Raw genomic sequence first — 25,337 nt, forward strand, 5'->3', positions numbered from 1 at the left:
TCTTTTTATTAAGAGGTTCTATCTCACTGACATGTCTTCAGGTCAATTTACATCCAGCAACCTGCTCTGATAATTCTGCTCACATTTTGACAGCTGTGACAAATTTTACCATAACAGCTGAGACAGTCCACGGCATTCTAAAACAATCAGCAGCATTCTAAATAAAGAGCCCACGACATTCTAAAAAAAATGTCAATTTGCCCTATCTCCCAGTGTTAACAGATCATTTAGAAAATTCCAGTATATGGATCCTGTTCTGCATCCTGACCAAAAATTAATCATTTCTTCCTTGGGCCATGCCCTATATGTGTACCAAGTTTCGTTGAAATCCATCCATTAATTTTTAAAATATATTGTTTACAAATACAAACTAACAAACAGGGGCGGAAACAATGGGCCAAATCTTCCAGTCTCCATGGGAAGTTTCAACTTCCGATGGGCAATTTCCTTGCTGCCTGGAACCCTCCGCGAAAGTCTTTGACTCTGAGCTAAGGCTGGAGATTTCGGACAGATCCATGGTACTTAGCTGAAGAGTTAACCAGGAAGTGTCAGATTAAAATTTAGAGCAGGATTTTGCCCTTGGTGGGGGTGCTAGGTAGGGGTGGGCAGGGGCGGTCGGGAAGCCGACTCCCGCCCACGATCAGCTCCACACCACGATTTCACACGGGCAGGCCAATTAAAGCCTGCCCTGCATGGATCGTGAGCAGCAGCACTAAGCGCTGCCTTTGCTGGCAGGGTGGAGGAGGGAGAGCTGGGCCTAGCGCCCAGTTCGCGCATGCACATGAAAGAGTGCTTCAATCTCCCTGAGCCACAGAGCTGCCTCAGGGAGATTGAAGCGCTTTTATAAAAAATTAATAAAGACAGTAAAAATTTAATAAAACGTGTCCCTTCATGTGACTCTGTTTAATTCCAAAATAAAGTTTAATGTTTATTTGCTTTAGGAAACCTTATCCTGCTTGTGGATGAGATTTCCCTAAAAATGTAAAGGTCACTTGGCCTTTTCGCCTACCCTCCAACCGTTAGGTTGGATGGGCAGCGTAAATTTCAAGTTAATTAGATTGTTAATGTCCTTAATTGGCCTTTTAATTATGGGGGGGTACGCAGCCAACTCTGGCACGCACCCACCGAGCGAAACACCGTGAGATTGTGCAATCGGGACGCGCGACCGAGCATCATCGCGCATCATTTCATGCTTGGTCGCGTGCCCGTATTCCCAGCATAATATTCTGGCCTTGGTCTAACATCTGAGTAACTACACAACTGATGTTCCCTGAGTCACCCTCCCCATTGCCCCTGACTACCTTCCCCCAATCCCCCTCCCTGATTATCACCCCTGACCACACAACTACCCCTCCCAACCAGGTTACCCCATCTGAATACACCCTCCCAACCCCTCAACTACCCCTGACACAACCCGACTAATCCTCCCAACTTGTCTACCCCTCCTGACCTGACTACCAACCTACTTGTTCAACAACCGCTCCCACCTCACCCCCTACCCATCTCCCCTGCTCTCCCATGTATCCTCCTCACCCCTACCCACTACCAACCACCTGAACCACTCACTCACCCTATCACCCATCCATTCTACGCATTCACTCATTCATCCGTTCACCCGTCCACTCATCCATTCACTAACATTCAAACGCTGGACGTTTAAACTTGCCGAGCGGCAGCCAGTGCCATAAAAAGGGATGTGCCCTATCTTCTCCTGACTCGATTCTGCTTTGACAGATTTCCCAGATGGAAGCTGCGCACTACATTTCCAGAAAAGCTATGCTGACAAGGTCCTGAAAGAAATGCAGAGTAGCAAAGAATCAGATGATGATTTCCGTTCCTCAGAAGACCTGGGCCAATACCTTTGCCCACCTTCAGTGACAGTTGATTATCATTAAATGATCCAGTCATAATTTTCAAAAAAATCCAGTACTTTTTGGCCATTAATTTACAATGGTTGTATTCATTCATCTGTTAATGTAAATGTCATGAGGCACCAATAGCATCCTGGCCGGCAGTTAAGGGAGAGATCCACAAGACTCCACAACAGAGGAGTGGAGCTTTGCTAGCAGTGAATATTGGTTGAAAAATCAGGGCTATAATGTTATTGATTTGTCTCAAACCTCCGCTTGCCCCTAATGAGGTTCGATGCTGAAGGCATTCAATAAGGTACTGCACATAAGGCTACTTACTAAGATGAGCCCATGGTGTTGAGGGTAGTAGATTAGCATGGATAGAGGATTGGCTAACTAATAGAAGGCAGAGAATTGGGATAAGGTGGGCATTTTCAGGATGGTAATCTATAACTAGTGGAGTGCCACAGGGATTGGTGCTGGGGCCTCAATAATTGACAATATATATTAATGACTTGTTTGAGGGAAGTAAATGTCCTATTGCCAAGTTTGTGGATGACACAAAAATAGGTAGGAAGGCAAGTGATGAGGATGACACAAAGAGTCTATAGAGGATATAGACAGGTTAAGTGAGTGGCAAAAACTTGGCAGATGGAATATATTGTGGGAAAATGTGAAGTTATGCACATTGTCACGTAGAATAGAAGAGCTGAATATTATTTAAATGGAGAAAGCTGCAGCACAGAGGGACTTGGGGGTCCTTGTGCATGAATCCCAAAAAGCTACCATACAAGTCCAGCAGGTAATAGGGAAAGCAAATGGAATGTTGGCCTTTATTTCAAATGGAATGGCGTATAAAAATAGGGAAGTCTTGCTAAAACTATACAAGGCACTAGTTAAACCACACCTAGAATACTGTGAACGGTTTTGATCCCCTTACCTAAGGAAAGGTTTACTGGCATGGGAGGCAGTCCAGAGAAAGTTCACTAGGTCGATCCTGCGTATGGAGGGATTTTCTTATGAGGAGAGGTTGAGTAGGTCGGGCCTGTACTCATTGGAGTTTAGAAGAATGAGAGGCGACCTTATTGAAATATATAAGATTCTTAGTGGGCTTGACAGAGTAGATGCTGAGAGATTGTTTCCCCTTGTGGGAGATTCTAGGACCAGAGGAGATAATCTCAAAGTAAGGGGTCACCCATTTAAGGAAGAGATGTGGAGGAATTTCTTCTCTGAGGGTAGTTAATCTGTGGAGTTCTTTACTGCAGAGGGCTGTAAAGGTTGGGTCGTTAAGTATATTCAAGGCTGAGATATACAGATTTTTAATTAGTAAGGGAATCAAGAGTTATGGGGAAAACGCAGGAAAGTGAGTTGAGAGTTATCAGATTAGCCGTGATCTCATTGAATGGTGGAGCAGACTCGATGGGCTGAATGGCCTACTTCTGCTCCTGTGCCTTATGGCATAATTTTGTAAAACTTTGTGTCAGGACTGTTGAAAAATGTTCATCCTGTTGCTCTATTGACCTGATAAATTGAAGTTGGTGCTATTGATAGAAACATGCTCCTAGGACTGAATGCAAAGCCTGAACACTTACAGCACCAGAAACTTTTGTACTCGCTAAGCTAATCACACTTTTAGCATGTTACTTCCCACACCAAGAGGCTGAGATATCATGTTACACTACAAGAATAGTGCTACAAAAACCTACTTTCACTGTAATACTAAACTATTACAATATATACTTTAAAAAAAACCTGACGAGACAGACTTCTAGTATTTTTACTCTTTCTGTCTTCTTGCCATATTAGCATATGCTGATATTTATGTTTCATTCTTGTATTCATGTAGTGATTTTAACATAGTAAAATGTCCCAAAGTGCTGTACAGAAGCATTACCAAACAAAAAGTGACCCCCAAAGCATATAACAATATTAGGACAGTTGGCCGAGAGGTTGGTCAAAGAGGTAGGATATAAAAGGCCATCTTAAAAGAGGAGAGAAAGGTGAAAAGGCCCCAGAGCTTGGGGCCTAGGCAGCTAAAAGCATGGCTGCCAGTGATTTAAAATGTACAAGAGGTGAGAATTGGGAGAGCGCAGACATCTAAGGGTTGTGGGGCTGGAGGAAATTGCAGAAATAGGGAGGGCTGAGACCAAGGACAGCTTTGAAAGCGAGGATAAGAATTTTGAAATTGAGGGTTTGCTGGACTGGCAGTCCACATATGTCAGCAAGCACAATGAACAGGACTTGGTGCGAGTTAGGATATGGATGTGCTCAAGTTTAAGCATTGTGGAAATTGGGATGCCATTGGAATAGTCAAATCTAGAAGTAACAAAGACATGGGTGAGATATCAGTTGCAGATAAGCTGAAGCAGAGTTGGAGTCGGGCAGTGTTACAGAGGTGGAAGTAGACACTCTTGGGAATCGTGGAAATGTATGGTGAGAAGCTCATTTTGGGATCATTTACAACACAGTTGTGAATGGTCTGATTCAGCCTCGGCCAGTTGCCAGCGGGAAGGATGGAGTTAGTAACTGGGGAACGAAGTTCGTGGCAGGGGCTGAAAACAATGGTCTCACTCTTCCTGATATTTAGTTGGAGTTTATGGGCAGAATTTTGCCTTCATCGGGCAGGCGGGCCCAGGAGCAGCCACGTAGCCAACTGCTGGCAGCGATCGGGCCCCAGCATTGATTTCATGCTGACTGGCCGCTCAAAGCTGCCAAGGTGGGGGCAGGAGATGCATGAGCGCCGAAGTATGCGCATGCACTGGAGTGTGTGCTGCCTCAGGGAGCTGAAGAATTTTGAAATAAAAAAGAAAGAATTTAAAAATGTTAATAACATATCTCCTCATGTGATTCTGTCACATGAGCAAGGACATGCTAGAAGTTAGTTTGAAAAATTTTTACTTTTTTAAATCACTGATCGAAACCTCATCCCACCCGTGGATGAAGTTTTGCAAAATACCCAAAGGTCACTTTGCCTTTTCACCTGCCCGTTAGCCGTAAAGTTGGACGGACAGCGAAAAATTTCATTTAATTAGAGCTTTAATGGCCTTATTCCTCCTGTTAATTGTCAGCGGGCGTGCTGCCGACTCCCGCACGCACTCGCCAGCTGAAATATCATGCGCGATGATGTCGGGACGCTCGCCCAACATCATTGCGTGTCATTTTATGGTCATTCGGGTCGGGCGTGCGTCTGCCCAACAAACTCAATATTCTGCCCTATGTGTACCATTTCTTATCAGTTATCTACGTATTTTATAATCAAAACTTGTATTTTATGTTGTTAAGCAGCTTTTGCATTATGGCTGCCATATCTTTATGCAAGAAGTAGTGTTCTACCATTCCGACAGGAGATAGGCAATACATAGGGGAATGGGAGGGTGGAAATAGAAGATATTGTGGTAAAATTGTGCTTTTCTTAAAATTAATGAAAAATCACATGAATTATATGTGCTAACTCAGCTGTTGACTTTAAGGGGAAATAATTCTTTAAACCAAGATTTTTTTATGTCTAAGCCAGAAATTTGTTTTAGTAAGCCTTGTTACTATTCTTTTCAAAGGAGTCAACCGATTTTTCCCAGTATCAGCTGACTGGTCTCCTTAAACGCAACAGACTTAATCAACATATTGAAGGCGTTCAGAAAGAGATGAATAAACAATACTGCGGGCAAATTCAATTGGAATGCAATAATGAGGGGGGATTCATAAAGGACATGGAAACTAGACGACTTGTATCAGAAGATGCTTCACACTATATTCTGATAAAAGGTGCAGTGATTATAATTGTTCAAGCAAGTGATTACCATGTATCAATAATGGACGTTTTAATTAAAATATTGTATTTACATTGCAGCTCCACATATGGGATAGAATTTTCCGCTTGACACATGGACACATGCCCGATGTCATCACACACTTGCACGATATTTCAGTCAGTGGGCGAGCGTGAGAGTTGAAAGCGCGCCGCCAACAATTAAGAGGCCCATTAAGGCCATTAAAGTAGCAACTGACGATTTTCCACTGCCCGTCCAACGTTATGGTTGGCGGGCAGGTAACCTTCACATTTTTGAGGAAACCTCAACCAAATGAAAGGGCTTTTCCAACAGATACCTGTTTACTTATCCTAATTTTTGTTCATTAGGGATCTAGTTTTATTGGTATATCGTGTTGGTGGGGGAGGTTATTAGTACTTTCTAATTACAACATGAGAGAAAATCAAAGTTTTCAAATTCATAAACTCCTTTCCATTGAGTATTATCTGTCATTACAAATGAAAATATTGCACATTGATTAAGAAAATGCTCTTTTCACTGTCAACCAACAAATAAAACCTGATAATGGCAACGAGTAGCAGAAAATTAAAACCAAGATGTTTTTGGGTGGTTTACCAGTTTGCTTCATATTTTATCTCTAACAACCTGAAACTATGACAAAGCTAAAGATCTGATCGAGGTTCATTGAAACTCCATAAATCCAATAAATATCCTTCATGGTAATTACAAATATTATACAAATAAAGTGCATGGATGATTAACTGAACTTGTATTAAAACGTACTTATTCTTCACTTTTCAACAAGTCTATATGCTAGAAGAATTGAAATTGAGTACTATAATCCATGTATATTTCTTTAAATTCCAGGAATCCAATCAAAAGACAGTGAAGATAAGGAGACAAATCAGCAAGATATTGCACCAGAGGAAATTGCTAATCCGACAACTGCAGAGCTGGTCTCAAACACTGTTTGGGAGCCCTTCAAAGATTCAAGCTCACCATCTCCTCTCACAGCAAGCGCATCCACAGCTCAGAATGATAGTGCTGCTTCTCCTGCTTCCCCACGGACTATACTTGCTATACAAGCAGCCATGTTAGAAAGTAGCTCAGACGAGGAAATGGAATTTGGACGAGATAACAATTTGTTTCCTCTTGAGTGTGGTAGCACTTTGCATTCGGCAAATGTTGGTGCCAAAAATTTAAATTTGTCACCAAGAACTCATCATGCCATCCAGCAGGCTTTAAAAGATAATGAACTGACAGACAATGTGAAAAAGGATAGCAAGAATGAATATGATAGTACTAGAAAACAAAGGGTCAGGACCTGCAGTTCAGATGATGAACATGAAGATGGAAAAGTATTTGACAGTGAAAATCAGTTTCTGAAAATATCTTTCAACCCACAGACTGCCCAACAGGAAGAAATAATATCTGGGACTGTTCAAAGTTGCGAAATGCAAGAAATATCTCCTGTAGGAGATCAAATTCCTGATACTTTGAAGGAGCATGAAGGTCATGCCATACATTCAGAAGATGATGGAGGAATAATCCTTAGCAGCAGGAAATGTGTCCATCCACCTGAAATAGCCAACTTAGCAGAAAATAGCAATACAAACACTAAAGCAATTACAAACATGGATCATCCTTCATCTTCTGGTGTTGCTATGGCCATCCAGCATGTTGGTAGTGTAAAACTGACCACACACACACAGACAAAAGGAGAGTTGGATCTCAAGAGTTTCATTTCTTCTGTGAAAGGAAAGCAAGATTCAGTAGAAGAAACTGATCATCAGGAAATGTGCACTAAGAATGATGGTGGAAGTGATTCTGAGGGTAACCTTTTTCTAAATCTGAGAAGTCTAAATGAGAAAACAAAGGCTATTGCGTAGGACAGGAAGGCTTAAAAGAGTAAGAAAGATGTGCTATACCAATAAGAAATTATTGTAAATTCTCAACATTTTTATTGAAATTTTACTTTCAATTTGCTGTTCTACAGAGCTCAGCTGCCCACCTTTTCTGTGTTTGAGATTTTTGTGGATGGAATATCACAGTGACATAGGGACATTGGAACAGGAGGAGGCTATTTTGCTCATTGAGCCTGTTCCACTATTCAATGAGATCATGGCTGACCATATCCCCACCTTTGGCTAACAAAAGCCGATCACACTCCATTATAAAATGAGCAATTGATCTAACATCAGTTGCCATTTGCTGAAGAGAGTTCCAAACTTTTACCACGCAGTTGCATGAAGAAATGTTTCCAAATTTCAATCATGAAAGGTCTGACTCTAATTTTTTGACTATGCCCCATTTCGAGAATCCCCAACTAGCAGAAAATGTTTCTTTCAATCTTGCTCTATTACTTCCCCCTGATATCTTGAAAACTTTGATTAAATCGCACAATAACCTTTTAATTCCTGGGAGTACAGCCCTAATTTGTTTAATGTCTCCTGGTACCTTAACCCTTGGGCCTGAATTTTTCAGTCAGCGGGTAAGGGTGGTTGCGGAGCTGATCGCTACTCGCGATCAGCGCCGTGCCGCCATTTTACATGGGCCAGCCAATTAAGGCCCACCCAGCGTAAGACACAAGCCATAGTGCTCAACACTACCTGTGTGAGCAGGGAGAGGAGGGAGAGTTGGGGCCAGCACTCTTTTGTGCATAAGTATGAAAGAGTGCTTCAATCTCCCTGAGGCATGGAGCTGCCTCAGGGAGATTGAAGCGCTTTTGAAATAAATAAATAAATGGTTTGAAAATTTAATTTAAAATGTCCTCTCATGTGACTGTGTCACATGAGATGAGACGTGTTTTTATATTTCAGAAATTTTTTTTATTTATGGGGTAAAAGCTTTAGGAAACCTCATTCCGCTCATAGATCAGATTTCCTAAAAAACGTGAAGGTCGCTTGACCTTTTCGCCTGCCCACCTTAACGTTGGGCAGCATAAACAATTATATTAACCAATTCGTTAATGACCTTAATAGGCCTATCAGTTATTGGTGGGCATGCAGCCAACTCCAGTGCATGCCCTCCAAACAAGATATCCGAAGTCACCGTGCGTCATTTTATGCGTCGGCGTGTTGGGCCCGCCCCTGCAAGCCGACTGAAAAATTCAGGCCTTGGAGTCCAAATATTCTAGCAAAAGTGTAGATCCAGAAACTGCTCACAATACATCCAGGCGTGGTCTAATTAGGGCTTTGTATACCTGAAGCATGACTTTTACTCCCTTATACTCCATTCCTCCAGATATAAAGGCCAGTCTCCTGTTAGCATTTTTGATTATTTTCTGTATCCTTTCCTGACATTTTAATGGTCTATGTACCTGGACTGCCAAATTTCTTTGGATCTACATTGTTTCTGGCTTTTCACCATTAAGAAATGTCCACAAATACCCTGTTCTATTCTTTTTAGATGACCTCATATTTACCAACATTAAAATTTATTTGCCACAGTTTTGCCCATTCACTTAATTAATATCTCTTTCTGATTTTATATTTCCATCTACAATGCTTACAATACTGGATTTTCACAGGGTCGGGGTCTTAATGAAGCTAGAGACGGGTCTGCAACCCAATTAATGGCCTGGGGTGGGGAAATGGAGGTTGTGGGGGGGATGTCAGGGGAGTGAGCCATGTTCTGGCCAGAATGGTTGCTGTCTGTGTGTTGTCTCAAGAAAGGAGAGGATTTTCATCTTTAAATTGGTTAGAGCAAATGGATAGCTGGCACCTGAGACAGGTATGGAAAGGTTGGTTATTAAAATTACATTGCTGCTCAAGTGGTTTTTTTTGTCCAATCTTGCACTTTTATCAAGTAAAACTGTTTAAGCACTGTTGGCCCTGTTCCCATCTAGTTGGGGCTAGTCAGCTTCACAGAGCGCCCAACAGCTGCCTGCCCCCATGAAAATCTTGGGATGTCAAGAAGGCAAGCACATAACAATGTCTAATGACCTCAACACAACACACTCAACTAATGAGGCAGACGACTTCACTGTCCCACACACCCCTCATTACCCACACCCCAACCAAGGGAAAGTCAGCAGAGTCGGGAATGGAGGCAAAAGACTGAAACATAGGCTGCCGTGCTATTTCTTTCGCTATCCTGCTTCTATTCCGTCCCAAGTCGGGATGAGAAAATCCGGCTATCTTTTCTTACTCAGCCAGTTTCTGAACCAAATCAATAACTTGCTTTCAATTTCATGGGTATCAACTTTAGCTTTTTGCTTCTTATGAGAGCATTTATAAAATGCCTTCTGGAAATCCATATAAATAACAACCATGACCCTGGCACCAGGTAGGCAATCAACCCAAGTGACCCTGCTGATAAATTATTACATCTGTGCAGCAAATTGTTAAATTCTTTACGACTACAACATTAGTTTCCACCTCATCTTTCTTCATCTCCTTCTCCTCTCATCTCCATCTCCTCCTCTCACTTCCACCACGGTGTCCCCAACTCGCACACTAGTTGAATGACTGTTGAGCTGGAGAGGTTTGAGATGGAGACATCTACTGCAGTTGTGTTCACTCAGCACAGTCTTGCTGTCTATAATTTCCCACATACTGCAGTCCAGACAGACAACTTGCTCTGCCATGTCTTAGTCATAATTATTTGTATTATTTTAATCAAGTTTTTTATTTGCAGGTGTTTTCTACACTAACTTGCAATAAGCCGTAGACAAAAATTTTAAATACTGTCTCAAGCTTCCATGAGAAGTAAAGGCAAAATACTGCAGATGCTGGAGATCGGAAATAAAAACAGGAAGTACTGGGAAAAACTCAGCGGGTCTGGCAGCGTCTGTGGAGAGAGATACAGAGTTAACGTTTCGAGTCCAATATGACTCTTCTTTGGAACTCAGAAAGAAGAACATGAAGAGTAACATTGGACTCGAAATGTTAACACTGCTTCTCTCTCCACAGATGCTGCCTGACCTGCTGAGTTTTTCCAGCACTTTTTGTTTATATTCCATTATAAGCACCCTGAAGTATATCTTCTGCCCTCTGCACCCCATTCCCACTTGCACCAATTTTCCGACTTTAACATCCTTAATGCTGACTCTATTCATGGCAACCCTGTGCTGCCACTTAGTTTAGTACATTGGATATTTATAGTAGGTAAGGTAAATATTGTTACTAACCTGCCAAGTGCACTGTTATTTCCAGCTTCTGCTACTCCACAGGTGCCTAAGTTGTATTGTAACAAATAATAAGGTACACTGAATTCTACTTCCAAATCAGCTTGAATACAGTAGCCAGGATTTTCCATTCGTCGGGCGGGCTCAGGGGGAGCAGACAGGGGTGGTCATGGAGCTGACCGCCACCCACGACCGGCTCCGCATCACGGTTTCAGGCAGGCAGGCCAATTAAGGTCTGCCCTGCATGGATCACAAGTGGTGGCGGTACCTGTGCAGGCAGGGGGAGGAGGGAGATTCGGGTCCAGCGCTCTTTCTTGCATGTGCGCGAAAGAGCGCTTCAGTCTCGGAGCTGCCTCAGGGAGATTGAAGCGCTTTTTAAAAAAAAAATAAAGACATGAAAAATTTAATGAAACATGCCCCCTCATGTGACTGTGTCACATGAAATGGGACATGTTTATATTTTGAAAATAACAGTTTTATTTGATTAGTATTACCTTTACGAAACCTAATCCCGCTCGTGGTTGTGGTTTCCTAAAAACGTAAAGGCCACTTGGCCTTTTCGCCTTCCCGCCAACCATAAGGTTGGACAGGCAGCATAAAATGCAACTTAATTACCTAGTTAATGGCCTTAATAGGCCCTTCAATTATCGGTGGACGCACAGCCAACTCCGGCATGCGCCCACTGAACAAAATATTGCGCAGTGTGTCCCAACATCATCATGCGTCATTTTACATTCCGGTGTATCAGGCGCATGGCTGCACACTGAATGTAAAATTCTGCCCAGTATGTGAAACTCATTGGACTCGGTTAATATGACTTTTTTTTCCAATTTCCCTGTCACAATTTCTAAATATTTTTGTTTTAACGTTCAGATAGCTTCATTGAAGTTGTTATCGACACTAGTAAAGTGGACCCGCACAATGAGCTCTTTCCTGCTGAAATTTTCACACCCTTAACGCCTGCAACTGAATCCACACCAACGCCTAGTGGTAATGTGGAAGTGACTTCAGAAGTTATACAGAGAGTTACTGACAAACAAACTGAAGCTTTTATCCATGATCGTATGGAAGAAACTGTCCAACAGAGGATGAAAGTGGAGGTGGACCAGAACAAACAGACAAGTGTGGGAGAAGCCACAACAAATGACTGGAGTGATCTAGATCTGGTAAAGCTGAACTAACCTTCATATTTTTGTTTTTATTTTGTTCAAAAACTTACTGGATTCAATAAACTGAGGTCCTTTAGGTGGACATAAAAGATCCTTTGGCACTGTTGAAGGAACAGCCAACATTTATTCCTCAACCAACATCACTAAAATAGTTTTAAGTTTAATTGGTCACTGAATTCATTACTATTTTGCAAATTGCTTTGTGCTAGTTAGCTGTCGCTTTTCCCTACACAACAACAGTGATCATACTTCAAAAGTAATTAATTCACTTTAAAACACCTTGGGATGCCCAATGGCTGGGAAAGGAACTATATCATTGCAAGTTCACTTGCACACACTTTTTCCCATTTGCAGATATCTTTTGATGGGTATTAAGGATCTATGGAGCGACTTGCTACAGGCAGCTTGTAGCTTCAATATGACACTGTGGTGCCAACTGTCTTCTTGGTGTTTTGGTTGAAGATAGTAGGTAATACAGAGAGGCTATAAGAGGCAAATTTGGGCTAAAGTATATGCATTTACCCCACCCTTCAAAATAATATGTATGAAAAACATTCATTGTGTACAGTTGAGAGAAGATTAGTGAACTGTTTGTAGAAACTGTTTCTGGAAGTGTTTCTTCAAATAGGCCCAAAATTCAAATTTTTCAGTTGAGGTACTTATTGCATTGTTTATCAAACAACATTGTGTGTTTTCTGCAGGTATATTTAAAAAAGTAAAATAAAATGTTGAAGCAATCTGCCATTCCTAAATCAGCCATTATTTCTTAATTATTGTTTTTATATGTTTCGCATGTGTTCCAGGATGAAATAGAGGATCTAGAGAACAACTTGTTTGTAGAGCAGTCTGGCCTTCAATCTCGGAAGCAACAGCAGGAACGTATTGCTGCAACTGTCACAGGACAGATGTACTTGGACAGTCAGGTAAAACAATTAAGTTTGTGCACTAGTGATGAATCTAATACATAAACTGAATAACAGATGTTGCTTTCATAATCAACATCATAACTCAATTATCTCAAAAAGACTGTTTCCTTTCTTAAACTAGTAGAGCTAACTAAAATCCAATTGTACGTTGTGTTGCTTCTCTGCAGTTTATTTGAATTCTCTGCCTTTCTCCATCTCCTAAATGCAATGGCCTGGATTTTACTGTGATCATCGTTCACCTTCCTTCCGGTTGCCCACTGTCTTTTAGAGGGATTGTCCACTCGGATTTCCACTCTTTTGGTATCTGCTTGAATCCAGAGGGATGTATGGTGCCTGTGAGCAAGGAAGCTGTTCATCAGATTGAAGAATCCTCACTGAGACATGCAGGCGGCAAATCAAGAAATAAAAATCAGGAAATATAAATTACATTTAAATCATTGTACAGGAAGCAAAATAAAGATTGAAGCATATGCATGGGATTAAGAAGAACTATTAAATAGAAAAACAGAATTTTAAATATTTTAATCTTTTTTTAAAAGTCTGCAACATTTCTTCAGAAGGTTTTAAGACCTAGGAACATAGGAGCAGGAGTAGGCCATTCATCCCTTAGAGCCTGCTCCGCCATTCAGTTAGATCATGACTGATCTAGTTGTGGTTTCAATTCCATTTTGCCGTCTGCCCCCCCATAATCCTTGACTCCCATGTCTATCAAAAATCTGTATTAACCTGCCTTGAATACATTCAATGACCCAGTCTCCACTGCTTTCTGGGGAAAAGAATCCCACACATTAATGACCCTTTGAGAGAGAGAGAGAATTTCTCCTCATCTCTGTCTTAAACTGTAGACCTCTTATTCTTAAACTGTCCTGATTTTAGTCTCTTCCAAAGGTGAAAACATCCTCCCGGTGTCTACCTGATCAGATCCCCTCAGGATCTTATATGTTTCAACAAGCTTGCCTCTTACTCTTCTAAGCTCCAATGGGTATAGGCCCAACCTATTTAGCCTTTCTTCATAAGATAACTCCTCATCCCAGGAATGAGTTGAATGAGCCTTCTCTGAACTGCTAATGCAATTATATATTTTTTCAAATAAGGAGACCAAAACTGTACACAGTACTCCAGATGTAGTCCCACCAATGCCCTGTACGGCTGCAGAAAAACTTCACCACTTTTACATTCCATTCCCCTTGCAATAAATGACAACATTCCATTTGCCTTCCTAATCACTTCACACTTATAAATTTAAGTTTTCAAAGCCAGTGAGGTTGGTCAGAAGTATCTATCACTTATTTGCTGTTTAAAAACTGTTACTCCTGATGCTACAAGCTGTAGCCTTTTTCTCTGTCTTTAGAGTGGGGAATTAGGCAATAAGGCCAAGGTCATGCCATAGCATTGAGTTCTCTGCAGATTCTGTTGGCAAAGGCTGCAACAGCGCAGCCTGTGAAGAAGTACAATTTCTCTTCCAGATTTCTGCATTTAATTGCACAAGTACAGAAGCCAGAAGTTGCTCTTAGTTTTATCCTGAAATGACAGTGAGCAGTCATAGCCACGCTGTTATTAGTACGACAAAATACAGGCATTTAAGTTTCTGCTGCATGTCCCTTGCTTCTATAACCAGGGCACCTGTGGTACTAACTGAATTTAATTCAAAATGAATGGACAGGCTTTTCCGTTTTGGATTGGGTACAGCAGCATTAGCATTAAATGCAGGTTCTGTTCACGTAACATGGCGGGAGCAGTCACCTGGCATTGATTTTGCTTAAGTCGACCAATTAGTGGGATATTGTGATTTTAAAATAACAGTCAACATTGATCATTTTTTAAGCATTCTTTCATTGTGGGTTTCTGGTTTTTGGAGAATGAAATGATGATACCACTGAAAATCACTGCACCAAGAAGCTTAGAAATTTCAATTGCTAGTAACAGACCTATGTTTTTCAATGATATGAAGTTAAGTGCAAACTCTGCCTAAAGCCTACAGTGGCAGTGTAGATTTTTATGATGAGTGTTTTCAACTTTTTTAGACTGAGAAGAAAGATGAATTATTACTTTTTCAGTTGTAAAGTTTGAATTAATTAATGCTTACTGCTAATTTGGTTGTATCCTGCTTATAGGAGTTGCTACGACTTTTTGGTATTCCCTATATTGTTGCTCCCACGGAGGCAGAAGCACAATGTGCTTACCTGGATCTGACCGATCAAACCAGTGGAACAATCACTGATGACAGTGATATATGGCTGTTTGGAGCACGTCACGTGTACAAGAATTTCTTCAATCAAGACAAGTATGTAGAGTATTACCAGTACGTCCACATTCATAATCAACTGGGTAAGCAAGATATTTATAAATTATTAAGTCTGAAATGAAGCCTTTGGTCTCCTCATTTACTTTGATTATTTGAAGCGGCCTGAGAGAAATTTTCCTGATTTTTTTTTTTAAATTATTTTTCTTTTTTTTGTTTTTTATTTTATTTTTCCATTTTTCTTCCAGATTTTGTGGCTCTGTCAGATGGTTGGGGAGGGGGGGAAGGAAGTATCAAGTCGCAACATGAATGTGGTGGAGTCTTAATGGGCCAGCTGATCTTTTCTTGACTCTCATTTTCATGGGGAGAATTTTCCCTATGTCAGGGGGTCAATCAGGAGCGGGTGTGGACGGGCACGGAGCCAATCACCACCTGCGATCGGCTCCACGCCCCATTTTATGCAGGTGGGCCTGGCGTGAAGTACGGCTCCCAAGGACAGCAGGAGTGGGTGAGTGGTGGTGGGAGTGCAATGACCACCGGGTCCAATGTCGACACGGTGGCCTGTTTAAATGAAGTGCTGGCAGCCTTGTAAAGGCTGACCACAATATCAGTAGAAGGGCTCACCAGAGTGCTGCTGGAGAGCAGGCCAGGCCGGGGGGTAGGGCAGTGGGGCAGTGTTCCCCTCGGTTTTCCAATGAGTGCCTAACTGCCCTCCTGGAGGAGGTGGCAGCACGGAGCGAGGTCCCCGCACCAAGGGACGGGAGGCTGAGGCCCCCTCACCTGACCAAACGTGTCTGGGAGGAGCTGGCATAGATAGCTCCCATGATGTGGTGTGACACACGTGGGCCCAGTGCCGCAAGTGATTCAATGACCTCTTGCGCGCGGGAAGGGTGAGTACCATGTTGGCAGAGGTCACTTAATACAACAGGCAACCTTACCTTCAAAGGCCACTAACCCCCGCTTCCCCCTACCCCAACCCCCGCCCAACTCTGAGTGCAGTTACTGCATTGAATCATTCACGGCATGATTCCCTCGCTGGGTGAGCCAGCGGATATTGCCCATGCCTAGTTCACCCTGAGAGGGTTGTGCTGAGATGGGTTCTGCACCCGCAGCATGTGGTAGACTGACACCCAGAGTACTGTTATGGGGGCAACCTCAATGATCTGCACCTAGGCACAGCGCTGGAATTGCAAAACATGTCAAATTCAGGGTGCTAACATGCTGGGAGGGGAGCTTCCAGGTGGTGGGGCACCAATCCATCTGCTCCCCTTGGCATTCCACGTGTTTGTGCCTCCTTGCTTTGCAAGGATAGACCATGTGGTGCCAAATGTGATGAAGGCAGCATGTGGGCAAGGGGTTGGGGGGTGGTCAGCCTTGGCTTCTTTGTGTGAGTGTGCGGCAGCTGCAGGGTGATGAAGCACTGGAGCCCTCCAATGTCCCACTCTGGCTGGGGTGGCAGGGATGTGATGGGAATTCAGGTACAGGTTGGACTAATCAATGCTCTTCTCTCCAATTCAAGAGAAGACTGCACACAATGCCGCTGAGCGGATGCGGACTGGCAGAGGCCAGGCCCAGTTGGCCATCGTGACTGGATATGAGCAGGAGGTGATGGGTCTGGGGAGGCGCCATGCGCTCAGGTCCACTGGTGGCAGTGAGGCTGGGGTGCCATGGGGAGCCATGGAGAGGTATGATTGCCAAGCACTGAGGTCATCATGTATATCCCAGCAACCATGGTACTGCTGAATGCTCAGTGATTGAAGCTTGCAACATGAGTTGACCATTAATTATGGAAGGATGAGCGCATTCCGAACTGGGGGACAGGCATGCACATTGACATTGTCTCCACTTGAACTAATCAAATGTCCTTGTTCTTCCTTTTAGCATCATTGGACCACCGCCAGGAGGTGGAGGCAGAGGGCCTCACACCTGAGAGCCCTGAACAATTGGACTCACCAGCGTCACATCATCTCTGCCAGGCAGGCACCAACGCAGATACTAGCACCTCGGTGGGAATTAGATTGTCGTCTAGTGTCCCAGGGCACAGTGGTGAGGGCGTTTCACACTCGCTTGAGGTGCGGGTAGATACAGAGTACCCAGGGCGCTGGCAGTCAAAGGACTGCTAGGGACCAGGCACATACTCAGTTGGTGGCTGATGATGTGCCTCTGGAGTCGTCCATGAGGCAGCAGACGCTGGAAGTGCAGCAGGATATGTGGGAGGATCTGGCAGAGATACATGAGGCTATGCAATGCATGGTCTCCATGCTGGAGGAGTCCACACGGAGCATCACTGATGCAATGAGCCTCATAGCCGAGCACCATGCTTCCTCCATGGAGAGAGTGGCGACTTTTGTGGAGAGGCTCCACCAGGAGAGCAATCAGGGCTTGCTGGGGTTGCATTCGGACCTGCAAGCCCTCACAGCGGCATTGACCTCAGGTGGTCAGTGCCAGTGTGGGGGTGGTTTGGGCACCAAGTATCCCAGCTCGGTGCCCATCCATCTACGGTAAGCAGGGAGGTCTGAAGCGAACTAACATTGTCGCAGCAACTGCCTGTTGTCTCTGCGGGATCCTCTCAGGGCAATCCAGATGAGGGCAGCAGTGACCATGGCATCTGATGAGGCTGCGGCGACTGGGGAGGTGCCAGCCGTGGCACTGGCCGCTCCCTCCCAAGTGGGGCTATCAAATGCTCCGCGGACCAGAGGACGTCTGCCAAGGTAATTGAGGCCAACAGGACAGCACAGTGAGCAGGCTCTCAGATGCCAGTGCCACCAAGGGGGGAGCACCTAGACATAGCACCCATAAGTGTAAATTTAAGGCACACCACGGGTTTCTCACTGGTGCTTTTATGTTGGCCCATGGTAGTTTATTGAAGAATTGATATGATGCCCAAAACTGTTTTTGTTTTTCTTTATGAATTTACTTTTGTTTACTGAATAAATGTTGACATGTTGCCATGCCTCAGGGTGATTCCTTACTTCTGCAGGTGGACAGGAACCCATGATGTTATGAGTGAGCTGTTTTACATTGAGCTTTATTGAAAAGAGCCTTAGTTAATGTTATTATCCAGACTGATTTAGCACTCAGGTGTCGAGTGTGGATCCTGCTGCCCTGGCGTGTGTTCAAGATCCATCTGTGTTGGGCCAGCTGAAGGTTCTTTGGATTAAAGCCTCCCGGGTGTCCCTGCCTCCCTGGAGTATGCCCGGGTCAGCGTCTACCCCCTCAGCATTTCCCCATGCGTGCTCATCCTCGGACTCACTGCTGGACTCATCGTGTGCAGCCAGAGCCACTGCGTCCACATCTTCCTTGTCCACTGTGTGCCCCCTTTCCAGTGCCAGATTGTGGAGAGCGCAGCATGCAACCATTATCAGCGACACACGATCTGAGGGGTATTGTAGTGCGCCCCCTGAGCTGTCCAGGCATTGGAAGCGCATCTTGAGAAGACTGATGGTTCTCTCCACCACAGCTCTTGTGGAGGCGTGGCTCCTATTGTACCGCTCTCAGCTTCTGTTCTTGGATGGCGGAGAGGCGTCATGAGCCACCTTTTGAGGAGATAGCCCTTGTCATCCAGCAGCCATCCATCCAGACAGGCTGGAGCACTGAAGAGCCCCAGCACCTGTGAGTGTCTCAGATGTAAGCATCATGGGAGCTGCCTGGGTACCTTGCACAGACTTGTAAAATCTGCATCCTGTGGTCACACACTATCATGGAGTGGAATCCCTTCCTGTTAACAAAGGCACCGGGCTCACCCGCTGCCGCCTTGATGGCCACATGTGTACAGTTGATTGCACCCTGGACACAGGGGAACCCAGCAATCGCTGCGAAGCCTCTGCCTCGCTCTATGTGACTGGCATCATCCCAGCGGTAGTGGATGAAAGTCAATGCACGCCTGAATAGAAAGCCTGTCACCTGCTTGACACAAGTGTGGACAGCTGATTGGGAGACTCTGCAGAGATCACCCACCGAACCCTGGAAAGAGTCGAACGCATAGAAGTTGAGGGCAGTCGTGACCTTCAGAGCCACTGACATGGGGTGCCCACCCACACAGTTTGCGGAGATCTCAGGGCCTATCATCTGACAGATGGAGGTGACTGTCTCCCTTGAGAGATGGAGCCTTCGCGCTAGACCTCAGGCATATTGAGGTAGCTGCTTCGCCACCTGTTTACCCTGGCAGCTGGATAGTGGCGTCTTCTGCGGTCCCTTCCAACTTGCACTTCCTATTGGCCCTGCACCCCTTGTGCTTGTGCCTCTCCTCCCAAAGGTGGCTCCCCCTGGAGGCTGAATGTGGACTCCTGGCCTCCTCCTCCTTCTGGCCCTCCCTTCCTTCTCAGAGAAGGTGCCTCCAGTGGAAAGCACAACTCCCATTCCCTGGCTAAGGGAAGGCTTCCTGAAAGCTGCAGGCCCCAGAAATGATTTCTACTTTAGAGTCCTGACCAAGGCTTTTACTCTTTTCCAAGCAGCTGGCATGAGTTTTGAAGTCTTCTTGCTCAATCAGGCAAGTAAAAGTTACTTTCACACTTAAATACCCTAAGCATCACATTCGGAACCATGCTCACCCCTCTTATCCCGCCCATGGATGAGGTTTATACAAATGTCTCCTACCCGCCTGCCCATTGCACCCATGCGACATCCTGAAGATAGCACGGGCTGCGAAAATCGAGGTCAATTGCTACCTTAAGGGCCATAACTACCCCGTTAATTAATGGCGGACGCGCATCCGAACCTATAGCTCGCCCGCCTTCCCAAATATCGCGATGGCACGCGGTGACATTGGGACGCATGCCTGACATCACCAGGCGTTATTTTATGCCTGGGCATGCGGGGCCTGCCCCCGCACGCCAACAGGAAAATTCTGCCCACTATGTTTATTTAAATAGCAGATAAAGGATTTCATGCAAAGGCATTAACCTATTGATTTTGACCAGTTAATGTCATGTTAAAATATTGAACAAAGGAATTTAGCAACTTAATGCCTTCAGATTAAAGTTGCTCAGTATGATTTCAACCCAGAGGTCAAATGTTAATTTGCGATGCAAATAAAATGATTGCTTAAAAAGAACTCATTCTAACTTATCACTGCATATCTCTTATAAGAGATTTTGTAACTGAATACTTTATTAATCTTCCTAGATATCTATTTTTTACAAACACAAGCCCAGAAGCAACAAATAATGTAACCATGTTTGAATTATAAACATATGGGCCAGAATTTTTTCACAAGCTGACGCATAAACTGATGCGTGTTGATGTCGGGCGAGCGTCCCAACATCACCATGCACCATCGTGATATTTAAGTGGGCAGGCGTGTGATGATCTCCAAAGCAGGCCCGCCATTAATTAATGATTCACTTAGGGCCCTTGAGGCAGCAATTGTCGGGGATTTTTCGGAGCTGTGTGATCTTCAGGATGTCACACGAGATCTATGGGCAGGCGGGTAGGAGACATTTGTATAAACCTCATCCACAGGCGGCATAAGAGGGGTGAGTGGGGTCGCGAGTGTTATTTGTCAGACATTTAATTGTTAAAGTTACTGATACTTGCCTGTGTGAGCAGGAATACTTCAAAGCTCTTCACAGCTGCTTGGACAGGAGTAACAGCTTTCAGGTCATGACTCTTGAGTAAACATCATTTCTGGGGCCTTGCTAGTTTCAGGAAACCTTCCCTTAGCCTGGGAATGGAGGTGTGCTATCCACTGGAGGCACCTACTCTGAGGAGGAAGGGAGGGCCAGAAGTGGGAGGAGGCTAGGAGTGCACATTCAGCCTCCAGGGGTGTCGCCTTTGGGAGAAGGGGCACAGGGCCAACAGGAAGTCCAAGGTGGAAGGGGCCGCAGAAGATGCCACTATCCTGCTACCAGGGTATACAGGCAGCGAAGCAGCTACCTCCATATATCTGAGGTGAAGTGCCAAAGGAGGCTCCGTCTCTCAAGGGAAACAGTCACCTCCATCTGTCAGATGATAGGCCCTGACACCCACACAGTTGGCGCTGAACACGGCTGCCCTCTACTCCTATGCCTCTGGCTCTTTCCAGGGGTCGGTGGGTGATTTTTGCTGAGTCTCCAGATCAGCTGTCCACATGTGTGTCAAGCAGGTAACAGAAGCTCTGTTCAGGCGTGCATTGACTTTCATCCACGACCGCTGTGACAAGGCCAGCCAGACAGAGCGAGCCAGAAGCTTCATGGTGATTGCTGGCTTCCCCCACGTTCAGGGTGCAATCGACTGCACACATGTGGCCATTGAAGTGCCTGCGGGTGAGCCCGGTGCCTTCGTCAATAGGAAGGGCTTCCACTCCATGAACATGCAGATAGTGTGTGATCACAAGAGGCAGATTCTGCAAATCTGTGTAAGGAACCCAGGCAGCTCCCACGACACTTGACTCCTCAGACACTCGCAAGTGCTGAGGGTCTTAAGTGCTCCAACCTGGCTGGATGGATGGCTGCTGGGTGACAAGGGCTATACCCTCAAAAGGTCATGACACCTCTCAATATCAGAAGCTGAGCAGCGGTACAATAGAAGCCGCGCCTCCACAAGGGCTGTGGTGGAGAGAACCAACGGTCTTCTCCAGATGCGCTTCCATTGCTTGGACCGTTCAGGGGATGCACTCCAATACCCCCTAGATCATGTGTCGCTGATAGTGGTTGTATGTTGCACTCTCCACAATCTTGTGCTGGAAAAGGGCAATGAAGAAGATGTGAACGCAGTTGCTTCAGCTGCACACGATGAGTCCAGTAGTGAGTCAAAGGATAAGCAAGCACAGGAGAATGCTGAGGGTGTAGACACATACTCCAGGGAGGCAGGGACACCCAGGAGGCTTTAATCCAAAGACCTTCAGCTAGCCCACCACAGATGGACCTTCAACACACGCCAGGGCCACAGACTCCACACTCGATACCTGAGTGCAAAATCTGCCTGGATAATAACATTAACTACAGGCCTTGTCAGTAAAGCTCAATGTCAAACAACTTATTCATAACCTCATGGGTTCCCTCCTATCTGTCACTTTCAGCCATGCTCACATGTCAAAATTTAATGATTTTACAAAATGAAGTACAGAAAAAAATAATTACAAAGTTGTTACGCATCACACCAAGTGGTCATGAACTAAAGCGGGGCAACATAAAGCCACCAGTGTGAAACCTGTGGTGTGCCTAAGATGCCTTATGTTTACGCTTACGGGTGCTACGTCTAGGCGCTCCCCGCTCGCTGGCACTGGCATCTGAGGCAGCCTGCTCACTGTCCTGTTGGCCTCAATGACCTTGGTGGGCGTCCTCTGGCCCGTGAAGCCTTTGATGGCCCCACCTGCAAGGGAGCGACCAGTTCCACAGCTGGTATCTCCCCTGTTGCTGCAGCCTCATCGGATCCCACAGTCACTGGCAGAGCAGCTGCTACCCTCATCCAGAGCTCACTGAGAGGAGCCCGCAAAGACGACAGGCAGTTGCTATGCTGACATGAGGTCGCTTTGGACCTCTCTGCTCACCGTTGATGGATGGGCACCAGCAAGCGCAGAAGATTCCGGCCAGTATTTCAGCAACCAATGAACACATTCATCATGCTAGGAGGTCCCGGATCATGAGCATTCATCATTGTTTTATAAGATTTAGACTCTCCTTTTAGATTGTGAATACAAAAGTAAAGACAGACTAAAAGGGTCAGAGATGAAGTTTGTGAACCAAAAGTTGCAAGGGCAACCTTTCACTAGGGACAGAATTTTGCCCTTGGCAGGGGTGCTCAGTGGGGGGCGGGCGGCGGTGGTTGGAAAGCCGACCGCCGCATGTGATTGGCACTGCACTGTGATTTTACAGAGGCAGGCCAATTAAGGTCCGCCGACGTGGATCGCGAGTTGTGGCACTCAGCACTGCCTGTGCGGGCAGGGGGAGGAGGGCAAGTGGGCCTAGCGCGAACTTCACGCATGTATGCGAAAGAGCGCTTCAATCTCCCTGAGGCAGCTTCAGGAAACCTCATCCCGCCCATGGATGAGGTTTCCTAAAAAGTGCAAAGGCTGCCTGGCATTTTTGCCTGCCCACCAACAGTAAGGTTGGATGGGCAGCATAACTTTAAAGCCTTTTAATTGTCGGCGGGCATGCTGTCAACTCCGGCGCAGGCTTGCCGAACGAAATATCGCAGATGCTCGCCTGACGTCATTGCGCGTCATTTTACAATGCAGTAAGGTAGCTAGGAGTTTGTCTGTCTAACTGAAGCAAGGCAAAACTGAAGCAGGGAACCATAGCGTGTTCATTACTTTTGTATTATACTGTAATTTCGCCGGTCCGGAAATTTATTTTTCGGAAACATCAGTTACCCAGAATTTTTTGGATCAGACCCAAGCAACTCACAGACTCAGAACCTCATACTTTGGGAGTGGAAACATGGACGATACAATATATGGATAAGTAAAACAATTTTTATTATGGCTTTATAATTACCATCACTGTTTTATGTTTCAGGTAAATATTTATATCTAGGCATTCTGACATCATTCTATAATCCAGTAAATTCCAAAATCCAGAAATGACTTGGTCCCAAGCATTTTGGACTAGAGAGGTTACAGTATATAAAGCAAAGATGAGTGATACTGATTGGATTCATTAAATTCAATCAGCTTTGAATATTCATTTGAAGCATTATTAATAATTAATATCTAGCTTTATCTCACCAGGTATTGATTCGATCTTTCTTTAAAAATATTGGAAAGGTTTGAGGGGGCCATGTGCAAAAGGCACAATTGTCAAGGTCACAAGGGGTAATCACTATTGCAGCTCTGGATTAAGTTATAAATGGGTAATGGGCAGTGCGAGTCTCCTTTGATACAGAAGAGCTTTAACAACCACTTAGGAGTTAGTGATCCACTGAACCCAAAAAGGTATCCACGGAAGATCTTTCATTCTAACTAATTGTCATGTAATATTACTGTAGCCAAAATGTTTTACATTAATTACCATCATTTAACCACTAAATTCTAATGAAAAATTAACCCATAAGATCACTTTTGGCCCTTTATGGCAGCTGGGAAATAATAAAATAGCATTGTTTTTTATTTCATGGTACAGTATTGTGGGTGTTATCTTACTGTACAGTTACATTACACTGACAATATGGGGATTCAGCATGTTAAACTAATGCCTCAAATAGTTAACCCATCTAACTTTGAAATCTTTTTGAAACTATTCAATATTTTTAGGTGTAGCACAAGGTTAGTAGCTCCAACAGCAACGTGCATTTTTATAGCATTTTTAATGTAGTAAAATGTCCCAAGGCACTTCTCAGGAGGGTTATCAAACAAAATTTGGCATCAATCCAACTAAAATAAATTAGAATAGATGGAAGTTTGGTCAAAGAGTTAGGTTTTAATAGTGTCTTAAAAGAAGATAGAGAGTCAGAGAGATTTAGGAAGGAATTCCAGAGCTTTAAGGCCTAAGTAGCTGAAAGTACAGTTGCTAATGGTACAGCGATTAAAATAGGTGATGCACAAAAGGTCAGAATTGTAGAGGAGTGCTTTTCGAAGTCAAATCTCACATCAAGCTTGTGAACTTTAGTCTCAGACAGCAGCCAGGGAGACTAATGTTCCTTTGATATTGATATAGTATTTCAGTAACAGTGGAAACAATTTTGGCAAATGTCTCTGTGTTTCAGGCCTTGATAGAACAAAGCTGATAAATCTTGCCTATTTTCTGGGCAGTGACTACACTGAGGGGATTCCTGGTGTGGGTTATGTAACAGCAATGGAACTCTTGAATGAATTCCTTGGACCTGGACTGGAACCTCTTATTCATATTCGGTAGGATATAATATACTTATGATTCATCGCAGTTCCTATCCTGTTGACTTTTTATGGTCAACAATATGCAGATGGAATGTGAATATGATAAGACCATTTGGCCCTTTCAGTTCATTCCTTCCATTGTCAGCATAACATTTATCTTACCGTGATATGCTTTTAATCTCATGAGGAAAGTGAGTAACAATTCCAAAAAAAGTAAACTCTGTGAAATTTGTTCTTGAGCTCTCTAAAGTTAACTTAGGAAATTCCAGTTTACTAGGCTAACATTGCAACCTACTTTATTCAGCCAACATCCCTGCAAGATTGGCATAGTTACACTTCATTATGCATTTGATCATCTATTTCCATATTTATCATTGTAACCTGCAGTTTTTAGTATGTATGAAATGGAACGATGTGAAACCAGCTAAACAATTATCTTTATTGCTATTCACAATGCGGTCTCCTCTACATTGGAGAGACCAACCGCAGACTGAGTGACCGCTT

At 44.3% G+C, this 25,337-nt stretch overlaps 1 protein-coding gene across 1 annotated transcript in view; it reads left to right on the top strand.

Annotated features, from left to right (window-relative positions):
• Window positions 1-25,337, top strand: part of ercc5 (excision repair cross-complementation group 5) — a 143,528-nt gene that overhangs the window by 107,136 nt on the left and 11,055 nt on the right. The window contains exons 18-23 of the mRNA XM_041198712.1: window positions 5,405-5,612; window positions 6,485-7,450; window positions 11,619-11,911; window positions 12,718-12,837; window positions 14,955-15,168; window positions 24,704-24,848. Coding sequence (XP_041054646.1) covers window positions 5,405-5,612; window positions 6,485-7,450; window positions 11,619-11,911; window positions 12,718-12,837; window positions 14,955-15,168; window positions 24,704-24,848 — 1,946 coding nt within the window. The remainder of the gene's footprint in view (window positions 1-5,404; window positions 5,613-6,484; window positions 7,451-11,618; window positions 11,912-12,717; window positions 12,838-14,954; window positions 15,169-24,703; window positions 24,849-25,337) is intronic.

The sequence above is a fragment of the Carcharodon carcharias genome, chromosome 11, assembly GCF_017639515.1.
Source record: "Carcharodon carcharias isolate sCarCar2 chromosome 11, sCarCar2.pri, whole genome shotgun sequence".
Lineage (NCBI taxonomy): Eukaryota > Metazoa > Chordata > Chondrichthyes > Lamniformes > Lamnidae > Carcharodon > Carcharodon carcharias.